At 34.2% G+C, this 23,011-nt stretch overlaps 1 protein-coding gene across 2 annotated transcripts in view; it reads left to right on the top strand.

The window, feature by feature from the left end:
* Positions 1–23,011, top strand: part of LOC108913298 (telomerase-binding protein EST1A) — a 142,950-nt gene that overhangs the window by 17,093 nt on the left and 102,846 nt on the right. For both annotated transcript variants that reach the window (XM_018718826.1, XM_018718825.1), the window contains exons 9-10: positions 5,359–5,580; positions 8,824–8,885. In XM_018718826.1, coding sequence (XP_018574342.1) covers positions 5,359–5,580; positions 8,824–8,885 — 284 coding nt within the window. The remainder of the gene's footprint in view (positions 1–5,358; positions 5,581–8,823; positions 8,886–23,011) is intronic.

Genomic DNA, 23,011 nt, shown 5'->3' with positions numbered 1-23,011 from the left:
AGTAATAAATTTAATGTTTCCCTGTTCTCTTCCTCCTTAACATGCTGCCAATAGTATATCCATCAAGTAGGTCTATACGTATGTGTGATTTGATTTATTGTGTGTTTGCATTGGATTTCATTTTCAGTTTAGGCGTTTATCCGTGCTGCGGACAGGGCGGGCGGGGAAAATTATCTGGACTATGAATAAAGTAACATTTTCTCAGGGTCATTCATCTCACACCCAAAAGTATCTGAATGTAATGCTAGGATCAGAGCTGGCTATGTTCGCTATAAACGTTAAAAACAGCCAACTGTTCGTCATGATCAATATTTTTTATATAGTAAGTAATCAATTAAATTTGTTATTTTTATTTCCCGTCACTGGACAGCCTGTTCTCAAATTTTTATTTGTATACATGTTTTTTTCATATCACACTGAAAATTAACAATGAAGACACACAAACACACAGTACCTTCAGAAAACATTAAAATAAATTACTATAAGGTTATCACAAGACATTTCAGTAACCATCACTTCAAATTCGTTCGCATTTAGAGCAGTTTCAAAATCTCATGAGCCGCGAAATGCGCGAAAGGCGTGGCGTAGCCTCATAATTCTTCTAATAAGCACGTCGTGAAAACATTGACTCAGAATTAGACCACGTGCCTCATTACAAGCAGAAATGAACTAAGGCGCTCGGGCATCAATAAAGTCAACTAGCGAACGTTCGTTATATATATTTTTATTGCTTCAATTAAAATAAAGAATATGACATTTTATTATTATATTTGTAATCGGATCAAAGGCTTGTTTACGCTACGAGAGCTCGAGATAGACTGTGAATAATATATGTAATGTTTTTAGGACGTAGAATAATTTAGGTAACGGTCGGAATTATGTTTCTGCGCATATGAAGGTCAAAGCTCATAAGATTTTAAAACAACTGTACATAGAATGTGCGAATGTGGCGACTTTAAAATCACATCTCGCAAAATAAAACAAAAATATAATATTATGATTTTGCAAAATAATTTTTCTTCTCACTCCGTTGGTTTCATCAAATTGGATTAAAAACGTAAGAACAGGCAAAACTGGTAAGCCTGCACGTACAATAGAATTCGGGTACTGCCCATTGATGGCGTAGACAAGAATTTGACCGCAATTTATTTCATTAAAGAATAATAATGCTCCTTAAAATTACATCCCCTACATAGCGAACATGGCGATTTTTGTGATCCTGGGATAACAACGGTGGCACGACAACTTTTAAAGATTGATTGAAGAAGTTTGTCGCTGTTAGACTAAAAAATCGTTCAAAATGCTTACAGTCAATGAAAAATATTTCTTTGTTGACATACGTTTATTTAAAATGTTAAAACCAATTACTATGAGTAACTATTTTCACCATTTCGTGCTTCTGAGGAATATTTGCATATAACTTGATATCAGGGTTGGACTGGCCCTGCATACCTTTATACTTTTATTTTTTTTGACTTCAGTAATAAACCTTGATTTGATCAATTCAGAAAAAAATTGGAAGCCAGTTCAATTCCTTCAATTACCAAATCATTTATTGTGTTACAATGGAACCATTTTGCGTGCCCAGCCCGTCCCTGTGCTGGTAGTTAGCAGTGGTTGCGCCTGTGGCCTGTTCTCTGTTGTAATGAGTGTAATTGTTCATTTTCCATTTTGTCCGTTTTATTGTTTTCCCAGTTCATTTCATGAATGATAGATTAGCTAGTTACCTTTTTACGTCCGACGTAAATTAAATAACTGTACATTTAATTTGTGCACCAATCTTTAGATGTTTTTTTTTATCTGTGGCATGTTTATTGTCTCCTGTTATACGTACGCCTGTAAAGTTGATTTACGCTCGATGTCGCAGTTATCTCGCGGAGAAATTGCGATTTTATACAGAAAAATAATCACTTGAATTGTATTTCACATTTTTTTAAATAATAATCCACTGCGGTTAAAATATGTATGATACAGGTGTGTTCAGGAAATAACCGAACTTTATTTTTTTTAAACTTTATTATTAATTTTATACCTTAATGGTCCTTGTTCCCTTGAAAGTACTCCCCTCCTCTAAAACGGCGCCCTTTTAGCACTGATTTTAATTTCGAAAATAAGAAAAAGTCGCAAGGAGTCAGGTCTGGTGAGTAAGGAGTGTAGGGAGGACAGTAATCTGCTTTTTGGTACAAAACTGACGAATTGAAACTGAGTGCGCGGGAGCATTGCCTTGGTACAAGAACCATGAGTTCTGGTCTCAGACGAGGTCTCACCACAATTCTGGTCTTTTTCTGCCGATTTTTTCACGTAGCGTTGTAAAACGCCTTGATAATACACATGATATTCACTGTTTCTCTTTGAGGCATCATCATTAAAATCCAAGAAAAGAAAAAACAATGAGCATCACTTTGACATTGGATCGAGGTTGACGTGCTTTCTTGGGGCGTGTAGATCCATTGTGATGATTGAATTTTTGTCTCATTATGACCCTTTGGATGAATGTTCATCGTAATTGGATTGTTCGAGGAGGAGGACCGACAAACGTCCACACTATTTTCTTTCTGTTCGGTCATCAAATGAGGAACAAATTTTGCTGCAACTCGATGCATGTTCAATTTTTCAGTCAAATTTTCAGATGCTAACCTCTTGCAATCTTTCTGACAGCCGATCGGCAGTTTCCACGCATCAAACCTTTGACTTTCTGAACGTGGGGTGGAAATCATCAGTTTGTAGTGGAAGGCCTTCCTGGTCGAGGATCATCTTCATTTGACTGACGACCAATTTTAAATGGTGAAAACTAAATAGTAACATTTGCGTACGGCCCAGAGCATCATCTCCGTAAGCTTGTTTCACAAGTTGGAACGTTTCCGTGAAAGCTTTCTCCAGTTTAACCCAAAATTTTTGGTGCATTGTTCCAGAAAATCGCACATTTCAAAAATCGTCATTAACACTTAAACGCGTTGCAGTCAAATAATAATATCACGAAAACGAGATATCAACAATCCAAGAACATGTGGTTTCAGAGGAGGTTATGCGCAACGCAGTGCTGCCAACCGCATATCTCTAAATATCTCCATTAGCGCGGAATTTAAAAAGTTTGGTTATTTTCTGAACAGATCTAGTATTTGTAATATTCAAATAGAAAAATAATGAAGCGACAGCGTGTGGGTAATGTTTCAAAAGAAATGCCCTGTATATTTTCACATATTCCAGTGGAAGATCCTCTCATGATTGCAGTGTAACAAAATTAAACCAACAAGCTTGGGAAAAGGTAGAAACCTATAGGCTAGAGCGCATTGAAGTTTGAGCTAATTAAATTTACTGAAAACAAAACCAGGTTTTATTTATTTTTTTGTATATTTCTCCGTTCCATTTAATTTCATGCTTTATTTATTTTAACTGGAATAGATTAATTACTTCTGGGAATATACTTTCTAGAGGCGGTTGTAATAATGTTATTATGCAGCCTGCTCAACATAAAAAAATACAAAAACCAAAATATTTACTATTTATATACTATACTAATTGTACAGCTACGTTTAATACGAGTTTGATTGCATGATTCTCTGTTGGCAGACATGATTGATGTTATATTTAGTTGCGTTTGCTAGTGGGAGTAATGCTGCTTTAAGTGTATTTTTTTTTCGACTGGATGTAAGAAAATCATTTGGCCGTTCCTTGTAATATGTGTTTCATTAAACGTACGGCTACAGCTTAAACATCGATTATGCCTAAGTAGGAAAGTAATCGATCATGACACTCGATTGCGGGAATAGTAATTTATACTATGCATTCACATTTCGACGGCAAATAATGCGGAAAACATTTTTTTTATGAGTGATGGTTTTCGCTATTTTCATTTTGGCAATCTCCCGACAATTCACTTTTGTCTAATAAATTATACCGGTATACGGGGTGTAACTGTAGGGGGGTCACCCTTTTTTCCGAATGAATTAATGTTTTTTTTGACCGTTTAAGCCTTGTTGTCATATCTCATCAGGTGTATAAGTATTATGTAAACCAAGTCAGTATCAGAGGTCATTGACACTGAATTCATAAACTAAACACAGTGCTTCAAAAACTAATAACGGATAACCTTACAACTTGAAATGAATTTAAAAAATATTTCAAATCTATAAGATTAGTAAGCATATTTATTCATTCTTTATTATGTACATTTTATAATACAGTAATAAATTCATATATTTTTTTTTTACAAAAAACAAGCTTTTAGTGACGTAATTTTATTTTCGTATTTTTCTCAGCAAACCCTTTCATTTGATATCCATATCATAGGGGTGCATAAAAAATAACTGGTCCGCCATCTTTGGGAATCCGCCATATTGGATTTAGAATGACGTCACTTGGCTAACCATGTATTGTCATCCAGACTAAACGTCTATGCAAAATTTCAGATTATAGATTTTATAATGCAATAAAAATAATTATATATATAATTAACTTGCTGATAATTAGTTAATTCATAAATCATGCAAAATATATAAATTTTTTAAAAACCCTCGAAAATGTTTTTCCCATTAACATAAAAATAGAAAGTGATTTCTTATGAAATTATTTTCCATTACAGTTTTTCTTCTCTGTCTCTGCCTATTGGTTTCATACAGTTTGTTTAAAATGTAACAACGGACATGATAAGAGCGCATGAGTTTGGGAGATGTCCAGTAGCGGCGTAGACAGGATTTATGTACAGCTTAAAAAGTGAATTATAATTCGACTATTTATTTATTTAAAAAAGTCAAATTAGTATTTTGGGGAACATGTAGGTACTATTACCCTAAAAAACTGACCCCCTGCTTAAAGTTACACCTTACGTTATATACAGGGTGTTTCAATCCAAATCGGCACGATCGTTGAACGAACAACGCAATTACTTTGTTTGTTATTGGAGATCCAAACTGGGTTAAGTTACCAGAATAGCAATTTTTAAACTAACAATAAATTAAACAATTATTTAGCGAAGTGTCATATTGACGTAAATGCGGGATTCATTTGTTTTTTTTTATTTACCGCTTTATAGTCGCCAGGAAAGAATACTTTGTGTCTTCAATAATAACCAAGTTTAGAAACGATATGGTTAAATTAAACATTGTCATCTTTTTCTAAAAAAAAAAATTGTCACAAAATAACTACACAGCTTAAATTTCCTTGTTGTAAGGTTCCATATCATACCCCAAATTATTTGTTCATTTAAGAATTTTTGTAACACCACGTAATACGAAATAGTAACCTTGATTTTGAATGTCAGTGTTTATGTTAAGGTAGCCTGTAAAGTAGCGATATATGTTGTCTTAGTGGCGATTTCCGTAAAGGGTTACGGATAATGATTTTTTTCTGTTTCCGTAGTACGAGCAGGGCGAGAAAAAGCGCCGCGAGGAAAGGCTCGAGCGGCAGCGGCAGCAGATGAAACAAAAGGAGTCTGAAGACTCCGGAAATATCCCCGGTTCCCTTCGTAAAGAAACTTGGATCCATCCCGAGGGAGGAAGGAGGGTGCACAGGACGACTCAAGCCATGCAGGAGCAGAAGGATTCGGAGGAAGAAGATCTGGCTTCGTTGAGCAGCGTCGAGGTGAGAAACCGTTTCATATGTTTCCCTGTTAATTGTTAAGAAATAAAAAGAAAATTAGAGAGTCTGTAGAATAATACGTAATTGAGCCGTTAAATGTAATAATTTCAGCAATATCAATTTAATATATCTATACTCTAGGTCTAAAATAATCCGCAGTGAGTCATAAATAAATCAAATTACAATTTTTACTGCTCCTTAATTTGATAAAAATAATTTTGTGTATTTTGTGCAGCTGTATAGAAATTGTAATGTGTCGTTCATTCCGCATAGTGTTCCGATACTTTCAGCCTGCGCGCGCACTTGGAAGATTCACGGATTATGCTTTAAAATTGCAAATTCAAACTGTAAATAATTGCGGAAGACTAGGATTCGCTTAAATTGTCCCGAAAAGTTTGACCCCGTACTTTGCATGTTATGAGTTTTCATTATTTGAAACGAAATCGAAAATATCGATAGAAAATAGAAAAGTAGTAGCATGACGATGAGAAAAAATAATATAATGTCGTGCATTGAAAATGAAAATTTATTATCTCGACGAAACGTGGATAAATGAAAGACATTTTCTACGGGATTAAAGGCACTATTTAGGAGAGGAAGGCGATTAATAATTACGGATATCGGAAGTGAATGGGAATTTTTGGATGATGAGTCACGACGAACATGGATTATAGTTTTTCCGAAGTCAATTGAACATGTGATAAAAACGCCTAGCAATAAAATTTAATGAGTTTCATAGGCTTCCTTAAAAACGTTTTCTGTTGAAGGTAAAAAATAATATTTGTATATAATGTGTCGAAAATTTCTGTTGTATGTTCATTTGGCCAACAACATATTTTAATTATTTATGTCCTCAAACAATTTTATTATATTGATGTCAAATCTTGGTTATAACATATCAAAAAATATTTACATTTTCATTCAAATATATTACTGCTCGCCAAGAACCAACCGGAAAGTACATATCCTTGCCAGGAAAGGATTAGGAAAGGTTGTTAGTTTATATAAAAACCAACATCAACAATAAAATAATTCCGAATTGCTGCACTGCACTGCTAGGCAATTTGTCAATAACTGAAATTTATGGCCCAGTCGCCCAGTGCGACTGTGTTTGTGCGGCGTTTGTCCGCGCGCGTTCTTCAAATGGTCGTATACATTTCTACCACCTGCACGTTTAGTTCGACCAGTCCTGTATATGGGTATGGCTAAATACATATGGGAATAAGTTTTTCAAATATTTCAATGCCGAGTTGCTACGTCAGCGACCGAACCTGCATGCTGCCTAGCTCTTTGGTCTTCGATTGAGATCGGAGAGACTATACCATGAATTGTGGCATATTTAAATCATGGTTTACATCCATTTTGCCTCACATGGAACCTGGGTCAAGAATAGACAAAATGCCAACATTTGCAGGGAGCAAAGGAGAAATGAATTGGTTGAATAGAAAACATACTGAATATAAAGACGACAATGTTAAAAGTATACTAGCAGTTATACAAAAAGAAAAAAGCACACAACTTTTGAATTACGAAATATAAAAATACTTTGGCAGGATAACTGCGGATACATGGAATAGTGCATTATGCAATTATAAAAAGAACAACGAATGTGGAACTTCGGTACAAGGGTTGAAATTATAATAGAACCACTTATTATATAGTCGTTACGGTATCAGTTGGAACCGCATAAAAACATTTAACTCAAACTCCACGGAATCCATAGGCGTCCAGGAAAATTGTGTCCTGTCTCGTCTTGAAATACTATATTCCGAGCTATATTCCTATTTAGTTGACGATATACTCGAATTTTTTGTAAATAATCTTCCCGAAGTGCAATTATACGTCGTGATTCCATAATTACCATACGATTGTTAAGTTTTTTATGTTTAAAACCGCATTGTAATAAAGCATGTCGTAAAATATCTAAAGATTTATAATTATAATCAGGATAATCGCTTCATTTATCTTGAATCATGTTTAAAGTAGGAACTTTATTTTCTTTATACATATAAATTGTCAATATTCTTTAATTTTGTATTTTTCCGTTTCTTCTTTGTACCGTGATTAATAACGCCTCCTTCTATAATTACCCGATAAATTGTTTTTGATATCTTAGTTAATTCGCTAATCTGTTTCCTAATTTCTTTATCATATTGTTCACTATTTTCTCTTTTCAAACATTCATGTTATATTTAAAATAATACGTTTACTTGGTACGTGTAAATCTTTGTTTTTAAACTCTGAGTTTGTTTTGACGCTTTGGACAAAAACCGGCTCGACTATTTGGGGATTCTCCCGGGTTATTTCGTTATCTTCCGTTTCAAAGGGTCTCCATGCTAAATTACTAGATAATTACATATAATATTTATTTTAATAACTATTATCCTTTATTGGTTACGATATAACAAATATTAATAAAAACTAATAATTAATAATACGTATTATACCAACAATAAATATACCACGCCAAGCACTGCTCTCCACGGCACTGACAAAGCCAAGTGAACCTAGTTTGACACCAAACTAATTATAGAATACCATGCAAAAAATTATTTACGACCTAGTGGACCAATACAGGTTTGCTTTGACGACCAGCGCGCCGCCGTCGATTCTGCATCAGGCGGACTGGTCCACCATTATCGGACTCGCCCAATGACTATTCGAGTTTAAATTACGAGACACATCATGGCTAAAGCATAGGAATTTCAAGAGAAGTGCAGACGGTCCTGTGCCTTAAAATTCACAGCTTCCAATTGATATCGTAACAAGTATACCTTTAGGCGATAACAGTGACAGCGTTAGTGACAGTGATAGGGATAGGCAACTGTAATCAATTCTATTTTTAGTAGTTATAGTGGTTTTACTGATTTTTTTGTTACTTTACTGTTACGACACTACAATAATAGACTTTTCACAAGGGACACTTGTCCAATTAACAAAAGCTTTGGCTCCGTACCATTTTAGAACAATCGAGAAGAAAATGTACCCAGTTTGTAGTAGGCCATCTTTACCTACGAGGATAGAATAGTTAAATTCGTGAGGATGTTTTTGTTTCAAAATCGACATATCTGTTGTTCTATATCTTTAACAATTTTTGTAACCTTTAAAAATGATACGCCCATGGAATTGAATTCCTCGCACGCCGTAACTGTCGCGTGGTCTTCACGTCACGAGTCACTGCCTACTATTTTGGCACTGGTGTATGTATTTGACTCTTCCTTGACTGAAATTCAATTTTCGTTTCAGGTCAATAAGAGATTTGTAATAAGCTACCTTCACGTCCATGGAAAACTTATAACAAAAATTGGGTAAGTACAAAATTTAACTAAAGATTCGATTGTTTTCAGCGTTTAAAATGCGAAATATGTCTGATTACTGAAAAACCGACAGCCAACAGTTCTATTTTGTTCGCATCGTAACAATTCACCCTGTACGCGGTTTCAATTCACTTTTGGTTTTACCTCGTCGAACATGTGTTTGCCCCCGATCCCCGGTTTCGCTTACGTTTCAATTTCGCTGATGGCCGCGTCACGAAACATAACACGCAGGCGGCAGCGAAATGATACCCTTCCCGCGCGCCGTGGATTCCTGCGAACGCCCTGTAGACATGCTCCTCGATCGCAATCACCAATTATCGCGAACCCAAGCGCGGAAGTCTGTTCGCCACCGCGCTTGAATACAGTAATAACATTAAAATTCCCGACACGATCTCGCTACTTTGTCTAGCCGAGATGTTGTGGGTAAAGGGTAATTGACGAACATCATGTCGGCGATTTTTTCCGTTTTTTTTTTTTCGAGGGAGGGCTATTACGCAGCGCCACGGACAAAAATTACGGGGGTATGGAAATTATTTCGATCGTCCGACGGCGAAGGTGGTGTTCGCCGTTAATGAATGTACGCCTTTATGAGGTACAATTGTGTCCAATTGAGTTAATAATTCCTGTGAGGATCATCGAATGGTGTATCTGGACCAGCGTTGCCAGATTTTTTTTCGGACAAAGCGGGATTTTGAAACATTTTGGATAAAAAGCGGGATTCTTTCGTCCAAAAACGGGACATACTAAGGCATGACGTCGTGACGCATTTGTATAATTGATGCCTAAAAAAAAGGTCTGGGAAACAAATTGTTTTCAAAGAAATCGATGTCTAAACAGAAAAAAAGAGCGTAATCAGGAAATATCTACTTAAAATAACAGACCTGGAGAAAATTGATGCCTAAAAAAAAAACAAAACAAGATCGGGAAAAGCGGGATTGAGACTGTCCCGCGCGGGACATTTAATTTTGTGTTAAAAATCGAGACGTCCCGCCAAAATCGGGACGTCTGGCTACGCTGGTCTGGACTGGACTAATGCGGTGGTGAGACGGTCGAATGGTGAAACTTCTGCGCCACAGGCTCGTTAAAGACATGAAAAAAAGAGTTCCTATAGTAGGATCATATTCGATGCAAAGTAATAAATCATTGCCTGTCAAGGAATCCAGTGCAGTACGGTTTCAAGGGGTTTAGAAAATCAGTTTACGTCTGGCACCTCTGTTCAAAAATTCCTTTATTCACATAAACTATTTACTTTAAATATAATTTATTATAAATCGAATTTGTTTTTTAAATTCCACATATGTACTACATTTTACCTCTGTACGCGCCACTGTTGTTTACTTGTTTTTTGGAGACGGTCTCTGATTTACGACCAAGCTCGTCAGGTTAGTATTTGATGTATAACCGACCACTTCGTACACTCGATGCACCTGGGCGACTACAGCTACTACCAGAACACAGTGCGTATGCAGCGGTATTTCAGATTTAACATTCAACTTCATTTTAAATTTGAAATGGTTCGTCTTACGTGTCCTAAAAATGATGACACGATTTTCCTTTGATAAAAGGCCGACAATTTTTTGCTCTACTTTGCATTGAATACGATCCTACTATAGGAATTTGGTTGAAAAACAAGAAACCGTAGCACAACCCCCTGGTTTGATAAGCTGAAGATTAGGCTGATTAAAAAAAATCGACTATTTTTGTTTCAAAATTCCCTCTGAAATAGTTGCAGGGAGGTGAGAAGAGATGCCTGTAAAAATCGGAACTCTTAATATATTTAGAGGTCGCGCATCGCGATTTTCTATTTTCCATTTAAATAACGCGGAAATAATTATTTTTCAAATTCAGAATATTATACAGGGTGGGCCATTAGTGTGAGAAAGTAAAATAACTTCCTTGTTATTCGTAATACAGGAAAAAAGTTTATATAAAAGTTGTGCAGAATCAAAAAACCTAAAGGACAAAATTAATTTGAAACACACAGGGCGATGAGTAAAAACGGGACACGCCAAATATTACATTTTTTAAACGGAACACCCCGTACATTTTTAAACACATGGATTTCTGAGAAAATTCTATATATGGCAATATAGACAGTTTAAAATTTTAGTGCGGGGTTGCCAAGTTATGTAGAAAATTCTACGAATTTTGGAAAAAACATGACCTCGAGGAAGTTGTATTAACTTTCAACTATTAACACTTGGAGCAAAAATATTTGACATAGTTATAGGCAAATATTAGGCAAAGACTCCTATATTAGCTAATATCGATATTTTATACAGGACATTTTTTATAATATGATCATTTTTAGAAGGTTCAAACTTGATTTTCTAAAATTTTTCAAATGAAACACCCTGTATTTTATTGTTCTATTTTATTCACATATCGGTCCACTTCAACTTTTATTAAGTATGTTCTACACCTAAAATTGTTAGTTTTTAAAATATAGCAATATATCTGAAAAAACCTAATTTTTATTATTTTCGGTCGCATGAAATGGCTTTGGAAAAAACTGTCACATTGTGTCAACTTGTCAATTTATAATTTATCATTCCATTTTGAGTTAATTTTATTAGTTAATATTTATTTGTGGTATTCTATAAAATAATAAAAATTAAGTTTTTTCAGAAACGTAACTATATCTTAAAAACTAACAATTTTAGATATAGAACATGCTTAATAAAAGTTGGACCGATATATGAATAAAATAGAACAATAAAATACATTTGAAAAATTTTTGAAAATCATGCTTAAACTTTCTAATGATGATCGTATTATAAAAAATGCCCTGTATAAAGTATCGATATTACCTAATTTAGGAGCCTTTGTCTAACATTTTCTTATAACTTTGTAAAAGTTGTACAGAATCAAAAAACCCTAATGGATAAAATTAATTCGAAACACACAGGGCGATGAGTAAAAACGGGACTGGCCAAATATTACATTTTTTAAATGGAACACCCTGTATATTTTTAAACATATGGATTTCTGAAAAAATTCTGTATACGGCAATATAAACATTTTAGTGCGGGGGTTGCCAAGTTATGTAGAAAATTCTTCGAATTTTGGAAAAAACGACTTCGAAGAAGTTGTATTAACTTTCAACTAACACTTGGAACAAAATAATTGGACGGAGTTATAGGCAAATGTTAGACAAAGACTCCTGTATCCTGTATCCTTCTACTAACTTTACCAGCTTTATCGTACATTTGTTGGCAGACATTAACAACACCTGCACACAAAAAAAGTGATCTGTACCTTTGATCCGAATCTGAAGTCCGTTTAGCTCACCACTTCCATAATTTCGAGTAATTTGCAAAAAATAGTGAAATATCGCCGATAATTACGATAGGGAGCACAACAATTCTAAAAAATTTGTTCTGAACTTGATCAAGTGGGTTTCTTATATATTTTGAGGTGCTGAATTTAAATCTGATGTATTTTAAGCCGCACTCCCCCAGATTATGCAAAAGGCGCAAAATAATGGCGAATAACGGAAAATCGCCAAAAATGACGCAAAAAAATCGAAAATTTTTTTCTCACCTTGATCAAAAGTGTTTCTTATGTATTGTAAAAGGCTGAATTCGAGTTTTAAGTCTATATCCCCCCACAGATTTTGCAAAAAAAACAAAAAAATAGTTGAAAATGGCAAAAAATCATATCAATGAGAGTGAGAAAATTTAGAAATAGTTTTTCTAGATTGAATCAAGTGTTCTTTTCATAAATTTTGTCGAGTCGAATTTGAATCTAAAGTCTGTTGAGCCTCATTACCCAAAAATTGTACAAGTCGCAAAATATCGCAAAAAATGGAAATCTCGTATCCTAAAAAATCTTGAATAAATGTCATGGATATGAATTACTTCCAAATAGATTCGACTGACTCAAACCAGCCTTTCTTTGATATCGCTCTTACACTTTTCTTCTCTTGTAGCGAATTCTTTTCTCTTCGAATGACCTATGCAGTGCGTTTTGCTTTCTCTTCTGTCTATTCTGATTCGTTTCTTTTTTAGTGTCCAACAGAATTCGGCCATCATGTTGATATTAACTTATAGCTTGATGGAAATTTTCTTCTTCTTCTTCTTCTTTGTAGTCTCCAAGGTTTTGAGGAAAGTAGTCAAGGTGAGAGTGTACCTAACCTAACTGTTTGAAATTTTTCAACATCTTCTGGTCCCTTAAAAAGTTCCGAGAGATATTCTTGATGCAATCGAAATGTATCGGATTAGATTTCTTAATGTAGATAATAGCGTAGCATTTGTTTATGCCTAACGGATGACAATTAGTTGTACACCTTATCGAAGAAAATATCCCAATTTTTTTGATGAGGCATCTTTTGGAAGGAATCCGTACTAATTGTCCCTTAAGGTCGGAATATCTGCCGCCGTATCGGGGCCGTTTCAAAAATTCGCAATTAGCTCGTACACCATGGAAGAAAGAAAAGTCCCATGTTCCGTACGATATAAACTTGGCAGAGGTTTCCGTGAGCGCGAGCGTGTTGCGCCTACTTATGGGGCGCATCTCGCGTAACGGCGTTAATCTGGTGCGCGATCAGCATAACAATATACCAGCGATTCGAATGAGCCAGCAACTGTGAACTCTATCGAGAGCACGATGCACCATAAATAAATATCGCGCAGGCGAATCGGAGATACGAATTGCCCTTTTCGGAGATATGACAATGCGGCTATAATTTATACAGGAACGTATTTGGTCAAACTTTAATGATAGTCATACACCAAGAAAAAAAATCGTGTGAACATGTTCACAAACGCATCGTATCGGAGATACTTATAGTTTGTTAAAAATTAAAGAACAAGTACAAGTTCTTATGAGGTTTAAGGTGATTGTGCTGCAGTTTCTGCAGCTCCTTTTTAAAGAATCAGGAAAGTGACCAAAGTTTGTCCTGCTTTCAAAAGTCGTGACAAATCTCATGTGGAAAACTATAGGCATATATCAACCATTTAGATTTTTTCAAAAGTTTTTGAGATACCTAACTCTATCTACATCCGTACATTCATAACCACATTTCTTCATACCAACAACATGAATTTGTTAGTGGCGGATCAACAGTTACAAATTTTTTAGTATTGATAGAATCTGTTATTTGTGTTTTGGATAATAGAACGGTGATAGGTGTGATATACAGGGTGTGGCGTGTATAATCTATAAAAATTAAACTACAGTTTCCTAACGATATTTGTAATAGAAAAGTCTTATACGAAAAAGTTCTACTTTTGCGGTTTGCGTTTGCGGTCCTGTCCGTGTGCTGTACGATGAGTTACATGCGGTAGACCAGCCGCGTAAACAAATCGTCGTTGAAAGATAGAAAGATACTTCTCAATTTTTGGGTAATTCTTCCACCGTAGCAATTGGAGTATTGTAAACCAATGATTTCAAGTGACTCCAAAGATAAAAGTTCATTGGAATTAAGATCGGGTGACCGTGGTGGCCATGGCACAGGACCAAAGCGTCCAATCCATCGTCGAGGAAACATTTCATTCAAAAATGTCGTTACTCAAGTACTGTGTGGAGGAGCCCCATCTTGAAGATAAAACATGTGTGCCCGAATTTGTGATGCCACATCGTCCAATAATTCAGGCAACCGGTTCTCCAAAAAGTCAGTATATGTTGGTCCATTTAGTCGTCCTTCAAAGAAATAGGAGCCCACAAGTACATCACCTATTATGCCAGCCCAAGCATTTACGGAAAACCGATGTTGAAAATGAGTTTCACTAATCGCTTGACGATTTTCATCGGCCCATATGTGCATGTTACGGAAATTCACTTCATCACGGATAAATGTCGCCTCATCTTCAATAACGCATTCGTTGATCACAATCCGTGGGTAAAATCTGTTGAACTGGTTGTAGATGATAGCTGGCGCCTTAAAATGCGATGTACGGTACGAGATGATGTTCCTCCTTGCTGTGCGAGTCGTCGAGTACTAATTGTGGGGGTCTTCTTCAAAATTTTCCAACACTGCATTCTCAATATTTAGGTTCACTTGCGGACCACGTCTTTCTCCTTGAGGAATAACACTTCCCGTATCTCGCAGCCGCTGAACACACTTGTGGCCATCGTTCCCGGTACAACCTATTCGCCGCGAGCGCATTTTCTCCGGCTGCACCATACACTAACACCATATCGACACGTTCGGAAATAGTTAATGCATTGTTTTCTCGGTTCATTGTAAAACTAAAAAATTAAGCAAAGTAAGAAATAAGAATCTTGTTTTTAATGTAATCGGCACGCTATTCTTATTTTTTACTTCTTTAAATTATACTGTCACTATCGTGGAATTACAAAATAAAAACTTTAGCCTGAAATCTTTTTAACACTGAAGGGTCGATGGACGATGCCTTACTATTTAATAATAATTAAGTGAATAATGAATTCAATACAAATACAAACTCGGTTAATTGCACAATTTTTTTGACAATGTAACCTAACCTTCTTTTGGTATTACTAGTATTAGATTATACCGATTTAAATTATAAGGTTGCATCTCGGGTCGCATAAACACATTTCCAAAGTTTTTAATAAGTTACACAGGGTCGGCTTTCACTTTCGTTGAATAAATGAACTTTAATTTACAAAAAAGAAAACGCGAAGATAGAACTTTTTCTATTACAAATATCATTAGGAAGCTGTAGTTTAATTCTTATAGATTATACACGCCAGATTTTTCAAAGGCTTTTGATTGGATCTTACTTTGTAAACTAGCGAACTTTGGCTTCTGCCACAACTTTCTTAATTCCATTAGATTTTATTTATACAATAGAGCATTATATGTCAGATACAATGGTTCTCATACTACCAGGTATGTTGCGACTTGTGGAGTACCTCAGGGTTCAACTCCTGGCCTCTTTCTGTTCACGCTAATTATTAATTATCTTAGTAATATAATTAATTGCTGGAAACACTTTCTTAGATGGTTTGTGGTGTGTAGAAAGTAAATTGCATCTCAATTCTTCTGAGTGTAAGATCTTTAGCGTTTCAAACAAATTATCTGTCTCTGAATTTAAAATTTACTTATGAATCTTGTGAAGATTTAACTGTTTCATATAAAAGTTTTTTTTCTTTTATTCACTAACCGTTAACTAAGTACAATTTTGTAAATTTTAAGACGTAAATTCTATTACCAATAACTTTTTTCATGTTTTTTCCATCTTTTCAACTCCATTCATCGACATCTGTGTTTTATTTAAAAATTATCTGAAACCTGACTCAATTTCAACTCTACCGTGTCCGTCTGTCGTACGAATTTTTGTCGCGTTCGATTATGCACGTAGTGGACGGGCGACCACGCCCAAAAAATTTTAAAATACTACATTCGGTAGCGGCATTGGCAATGCTCGCGGCAAGAGAGGGCATCTGCGTGTACACTTACAGTTATACCGACTTGTGTATCTTCACTCTTCAACTGGAGAATGCATGCAGTAGGAGACTTTACACACAAAAGACGTTTAAGTCTAATTGAAAAAGGTCATTGATTCCTCGCCTGCCACGGCGACGTTATACATTAATTGGGCGATTATGTTCTCTTTCGGACAAGTAGACACTTTCGGTGTATAAATGTTTGCTGTAGAAACATGAAATCTAAGAAATTGTACTCGAGAGCTTAGATTAATAGTGTTTGTATAATTTGAATTTAAGTTTTCATCAGTACTGGCTTTGAATGTGAAAGTAGTTTAGATTTTTTTTATCGCATTCGAATTGAAACGTCTCTGTTTCCGTTACGAAGTATACTAAGTATACATTTAGCTTTAATTGGTGCATATAATACAGAAAAATATCTAGAATCAATATATGGTAGTTTCCACAAGGATTTAATGAGCAAAGAAAACGACCTTTCGATTGTTTTGAAACTTGGGTGTTAATCTACTTTGAATTTTATGAAACGCATGTTTTTTGTTTTTTCTAAAAAAATTTTTGGAGGTCTGTGACGCCATGTCAAAATTTACATCGTGATAGCGAAACGATTTTTTTTTTTTCAAAATTTGCAAATTTTCATTAGCTCTAACCTGTTTTTTCAGAATTCTAGTTACATACTTTAAAACTTGTAGATAAATATATAAACTAATGCAAAAAATTAGAGGGTCAAAAGAATTTCCGAAATTTTTCTGTGATTTTTGATAGACTGTATTTTGGCGAAGAATAGTCGTATCGGGAATTAAAAAAAAGCATTTTGAAGCTCTAAGATTCTAGTTTTTAGATCTTTCGGTCGAAATTTAAAAAACAGGAAGAGAAGGTAATTTATGGTTTTTAGAAAATTCACAGCTAAATTAGAAATATTCACGAAATGACCAATGTTAAACATGACTAACAGAATAACCCTATGAAGTTTCATCTCGACGTAGCGAACCGTTTCTTTGTTTCAAACTTTAAAAAAAAATTAAAGGGTACGTTTTTTGAGCTTAAACTTAATAATCGTGATTAAAATAGAAAAATTTTTTTTGGTTGTTTTCTCACTTTTACCGCAAATAACGTTTAAATTGATGGAAAAAAATATTTTTCCCAAAAATTTTCGCCGTTTGTTTTTTTTTTGGAAAACCTTTTGGACAAAATCCAATTGTTTCTAGCACGATTCGACTTTTTCGTCTGTTCATCAACTTTTAATTAAATTAAAATTAAAGTTGATGACCCAAACCAGAATTCGATCCCGATTCATACCGTTTTTTTGGGACAAATTTCTAATTAATTTTTGTGCAGTCTATAATCACTTAAAAAACAGTTTTTTTAACAGTACCCTTCTTAATCTCTGAAAAAAAAAAAAATGATTTTATTTTATTTTTCATCAATCAACGTTATTTGTTGTAAAAATATGAGAAAACCTAAAAAAAATTTTTTTCCATTTTATTCGTGATTATGAAGTATTTAAGCTCAAAAAATGTGACCTTTTAATTTGTTTCAAAAGTTTGGTTTGGCAAAATCAATTTAAAAAAAAAGATTTCCGTTTTTCTCGTTTATCTCAGAAAGTTTTAAAGCAATGAGAATTCTGAAAAAAAAACAGATAACTGTGAAGGAATTCTGCACATTTTGAAAAAAAAAATAACCGTTTGTTTGCAGTAGTATTGGTTCAAGGTAATTTATTTTTCTGTCTATAAATGATTGAAGAATACCTATTATTGATAGATAGACAAGTCAGATTCAAGTATGAAGAAAAAGCAATATCAATTAAAGGCAAACATATCCCACATCCCATTCTTTTTTCTGTTTCTATATTTATTCTTTTAGTTTCCAAAAGTATTTCAGCTAGTTTCATCTTTAAAAGATATTTATTGCAATGGTGCAATGTGTGAAAATTATTGTGAACAAAACAAAAGCTGAGGTTATTTTTAACCAGAATGATCAGAAGAAGGCATGGGTACTCAGAGAGAAAGATAAGGAGTTGCTAGAGATATAAAAATGGGGATACAAAGTAAACTTCAATTACCCAGACCATTCCAATATCTTTTTTAATGATATATAATATATGTTGAATAGGACAGATCTTCTGTGATGTATGGATACCTATTTACGCATGAAGTGGACAATTTGTGGTCAATGTGCAACAGGTCATTCATGTCTTAAGGTTTTTTTCTTTCCTTATCTGAATCTTATTGGTGGCTGGAAATAGTGTGATGATTCATATTGATTCTATGTCATGAATACAACTAACTACGACTGTGATAAACTTTTAACAAGCGTTTGATGTCTTAATAGTAATATTTTTTAGTCACCAATATATTTGGATCAAAACTGACTGTTTGTGGATATGTTATCCGAACTACATATTCTAGAATCTTGATGAAAAGTATTTATTTACATCACTTCCTCTGATTATCATAAAACCTGTTGGTGATTAAAAATTATGTGACCAATATGTGATGCCTAGGTCATTCATTTTGAGTCTATTTTAGGGATACAAAAATTTCGTCTACAACAAACTTTTAACATACTTGTAATGTCTTAACAATAATCGTGGTGTGAATATAGCATGGTGTGCTGACCAGCTGGCTAAATTTCGAACCGACTAAGGATAAAGTCAGCAGAGAACTGCAGATTTTCGTTTTGACACAAACAGTAGCTGTATAATATAATAAACCGACAATTTAAGTTAATCGAAATATGTAAGAGATAAAATGTGTAATTTCCACATCAACATTTGCTATTAATCGTGTTTAGAATGTCAGTTAAGTGTGTAGACTCTAAGTGTGAATGTCACCTTAAATAGTTTGTCAAATTTGAAATTTGGAGGAATGTAATCTTTTTTACATAATAAAATGAATGATGTGGAAATGTTTAGGAGTTTGGAAAAAAGTTGCATGCCTTAATTGTCATGATTTATTTCGTTTGTCTTTCTCTCAATTGACGTCACCACATGCGTATAGGCGTAACGTACAATCACACCATGGTAATAATGTTTTTTATTCAGCTGTATGTTGCATCTGATGTCTGCTACATATTAGGATATCACAAAGGAACAACTAATATTACTCTCTTCATTATGTTATCCAGGACATTCCATTGTCTTAATCAAAAATATCTATTTGGTTGAGATGGACCGCCTTCTCCGATTGATGACTGGAAATATTGTGATCAGTATGTAACATTTTGATTGTCTTTGGACACGTTTACGACTGAGAAACTAACTTTTAACACATCTGTAGCATCCTAAGTGTCCTGTTTTTTGTTCGTCCATGTATTTGGGACCACATCAGGTTATTATAGATAATAGAATAACTAGTATTGCAACTAAATTACATTTTTTTTAATATGTTACGTAAACTATTCCGGTAGCTTCACCAAAGTATATGTTTGGAATGATCTTCTACGATACTTCAATGTTTATTCTATCATGACATCAAAACACTGGCACCAATATGCAACAGGTCATTCATTCCATCTTAGGAACACGGCCTGCGACTAAGAGAAACTAACTTTTACCGGACCATTAACGACTTAATACTGAGCTTATTTATGCATCCATATATCTGCATCCACTGATTGTTACACATTGGGATTTATCGGTGGAACAATAGCTTATGTACCTATCCGGTTAGCATAGCGTTTTAGTTGCTTAGCTGTCTCTTGTCTCCCATGGACGGTACCTAATCCCTACATTATATTTAAATAGGCGCGGATATTACTCTTGCTTTCTTTTGATGCGTGCACCTGCCCGGGTGAGTCACATGGCTGCTCCTTATTGTCTGGCAAATTATGCAAGCGCGTCTCATTGTTTGTGTTGCATTTAATGAGATCGATGAATCGGGCAGGTGGAAGGATGAATAGACTCCGAGAGGATTGTTATTTAACAAGCAGTGATTGTGACATCCTAGGTCAGGTGACGAGCTCTCTGGATTGCGAACAGCAATAGCGGAGGAATGAGAAAAATTGGAGTTTAGATTGGAATGGTGTTTGAAACCATTGGGAGTAAATCTCAAATGATCAATATTGGAGCAGCTTAGTGTATGTGTGGATAGTAATGTGGTCAAATATTGGGTTTGTGTTTTGATTCCGCAAATCTCATCATAAGATCCGAATTAATAATTTCTCTATTTCTGAACATTTACTAAGGAATATGTAGGTGTTTCTGAATTCACAGATAATTATCTGCGAAGATATGGAAGACCCTGAATAATGAATCTAACTCTGGACGTAAAAAAGCATTTTTCTCAAGATTGTAGAAATTTAATACACTTAAAGCCATTGTAAGCAACGTATTGTTTTCTATCGTGCAAATATAATGTAAGTAGTTGCAAAAGCGAATGAAAAAAAAAACTGTTTCAGATAACTGGTTCAAAATTGATTAAAAATTAAATTGGTGTTCGTTGACCGACTTTATGAATCTATCTGTTTTGGCAGCTGGATAATTGGTTGTTAACTCTTGAAGTTTTGTAATATTTCCAGAATTTTGTAGAAGCTTCATATTATAGAAACAGACCTAAAATTAAATACTGGGCCTATTCTCTCGGGACTCATCTTCATTTTTACATATAGAACAAATCTTAGGTTTTCTCCATATGTTGGAAAAAGTACAAGTAGTGATGATCAATTTCTCTGTAGCCTTTATAGATATAGTTAGAACCACTATACAAGAAGTAGTTCTATAGAACTGTCATAACTAATTATCGAAGGACAACGTTATTCTATATACAGGGTGGTACAGTTTCCGATCCGGACCGATAGAGATTCAAAAAGTAATATGAGTTTGATATATAAACTATATTCAAAAAATACTTCTTTAAGGAAATACGAAGTGCTCAAGATTGGTTTAAAAAAATCAAATTTATTAATTGTTGTCAAACGGCTAAAGATATTTCGATTAAATTTTGTAGATGTTAATATCATCGGGAGAGCACGTTTTGCAAAGAAAAAATTGATACGCCACTGCTTTTACATAAAATGCTTCATTCAATTCGGAAGAAAAAAGCTCTCTTCGATTTTTATGTACCACTAAGCGTATTCGAGTAAAAAAATAAAAAAACGTTTCAACACATACAATGTAAAAGTAATTTCATTTTTTATGCTAATGAAACTGTCACAGGAAAAACAACAGATTTAATTAGTGGTATACTACAACAACAACAACAACAACAACAATAAAATAACATAAAAATGCAAGTTAAAGAAATTGCTCGAAATGTAATCCACCCACTTCGATACAATGAATTTATTGCAGCAGCTTGCTGAATCCTTAAAACTAAATCATCTCTTCTTAACACTGGAATAGCGTAAACTTTGTTTTTTACATTTCCTCAAACGTAAAAGTCCAGTGGATTACGATCTGGTGACCTGGGTGGTCAGGCTACTGGTCCAATACCATTAACCACGTCATGATTCATGTCATTCCTTCCTAGCCGGCCAATCCAACGTTGCGGATAATTAGTATTTAGCTATTCTCTTACAGCTATTCCAAAATGCGGGGGAGCTTCATCTAGTTGTATCCAACTTTCATGTTTTAAGTTAACGAGTATATCCTCGATGTAGTCCTGCAGGCTATTAGTAAGAAATTCATTTTGAAATGATCGTGACCGAATTTTTCGAGGATTTTCGTGTGCCCACCCTGTATAGCTATTCATCTCTAAAATTGGTTTTACATACATTTTATATCGAATAAATAATTAGTTCTGGTATTTGTAAATGGAACATTGAAGTTTAACAAAGATCGGATCAAGAGAAATTGAGGACAGTCGATCAAGTTATTAAGCAATTTGAACAAAATAGATGAGGTCTGAATAGGATAGTTAATAATAATTAACTAATGTAGGTAATTGAAATGCTTGTTTTGTTACTGTGATATTTGGAACATTATATAGGTCATTTAAGGAGGTATATCGGGTTTCCTAAAATCCACAGATGTACTTGAAATTTATATAGCGTATTACCCAGTGCTCCCTCCGTGCGTCATATTTTTTTGAATTTTTTTTTGAATCTAGATTTTGAGATATTGTTGAAAGTTGTTTATTTTAACATAGGTTTATATGGCGAAGATGGACGGTGGACTTCTCTTTTTTGCCCATAACTGAGAAAAAAATGTAGAAATTGTGAAACAAAACTTTTCCATAGATAGTACACAGTATTATCTTATTTTTGATGTAAAACTAATGTAAGTTTTGAACATAGTACAGCTGTATTAATTAGAAACAGAAACCAATAATTGCATTTCTGTCTGACTTGAGGATTAATGTGGCAACGTCGCAATCAGCAGACAGCAAGGAGGGAATACATTTGAAAGACTTGATAAAAATGAAATTGATTTCAAACATATACATTTTTTTCTAAATACCATGTACAATCCTATCAATAATAAATTACCCACAACAGATTATTTTTTGTAATGTTTTTGAAAAACTAAATTAATTAAAAAAGGTTAGGAAGCTGTGATATATTTATTTGAATAAAAAATACAGTTTTTAATATATTTAATGGTTTATAAAAACATCGTAATCCGTACCCAGCAATATTTAAGGTTACATAACGTTTTCTTTACTTGATTAATATAATTAGTAATACTTAAGATAAAAGCATTTATACAGAATAACAAACGAACATAAATATTTCTCAGCAAACTTTATATCTAAAAAATTAGTTATAGTTGCAAAACTTTACTAAAATAGAGATGAAAAACACGAACA

Source organism: Anoplophora glabripennis, unplaced genomic scaffold (assembly GCF_000390285.2).
Source record: "Anoplophora glabripennis isolate ALB-LARVAE unplaced genomic scaffold, Agla_2.0 scaffold365, whole genome shotgun sequence".
NCBI lineage: Eukaryota > Metazoa > Arthropoda > Insecta > Coleoptera > Cerambycidae > Anoplophora > Anoplophora glabripennis.
The sequence above is the reverse complement of the archived record's forward strand: the minus strand, read 5'-3'. Positions and strand labels throughout refer to the sequence as shown.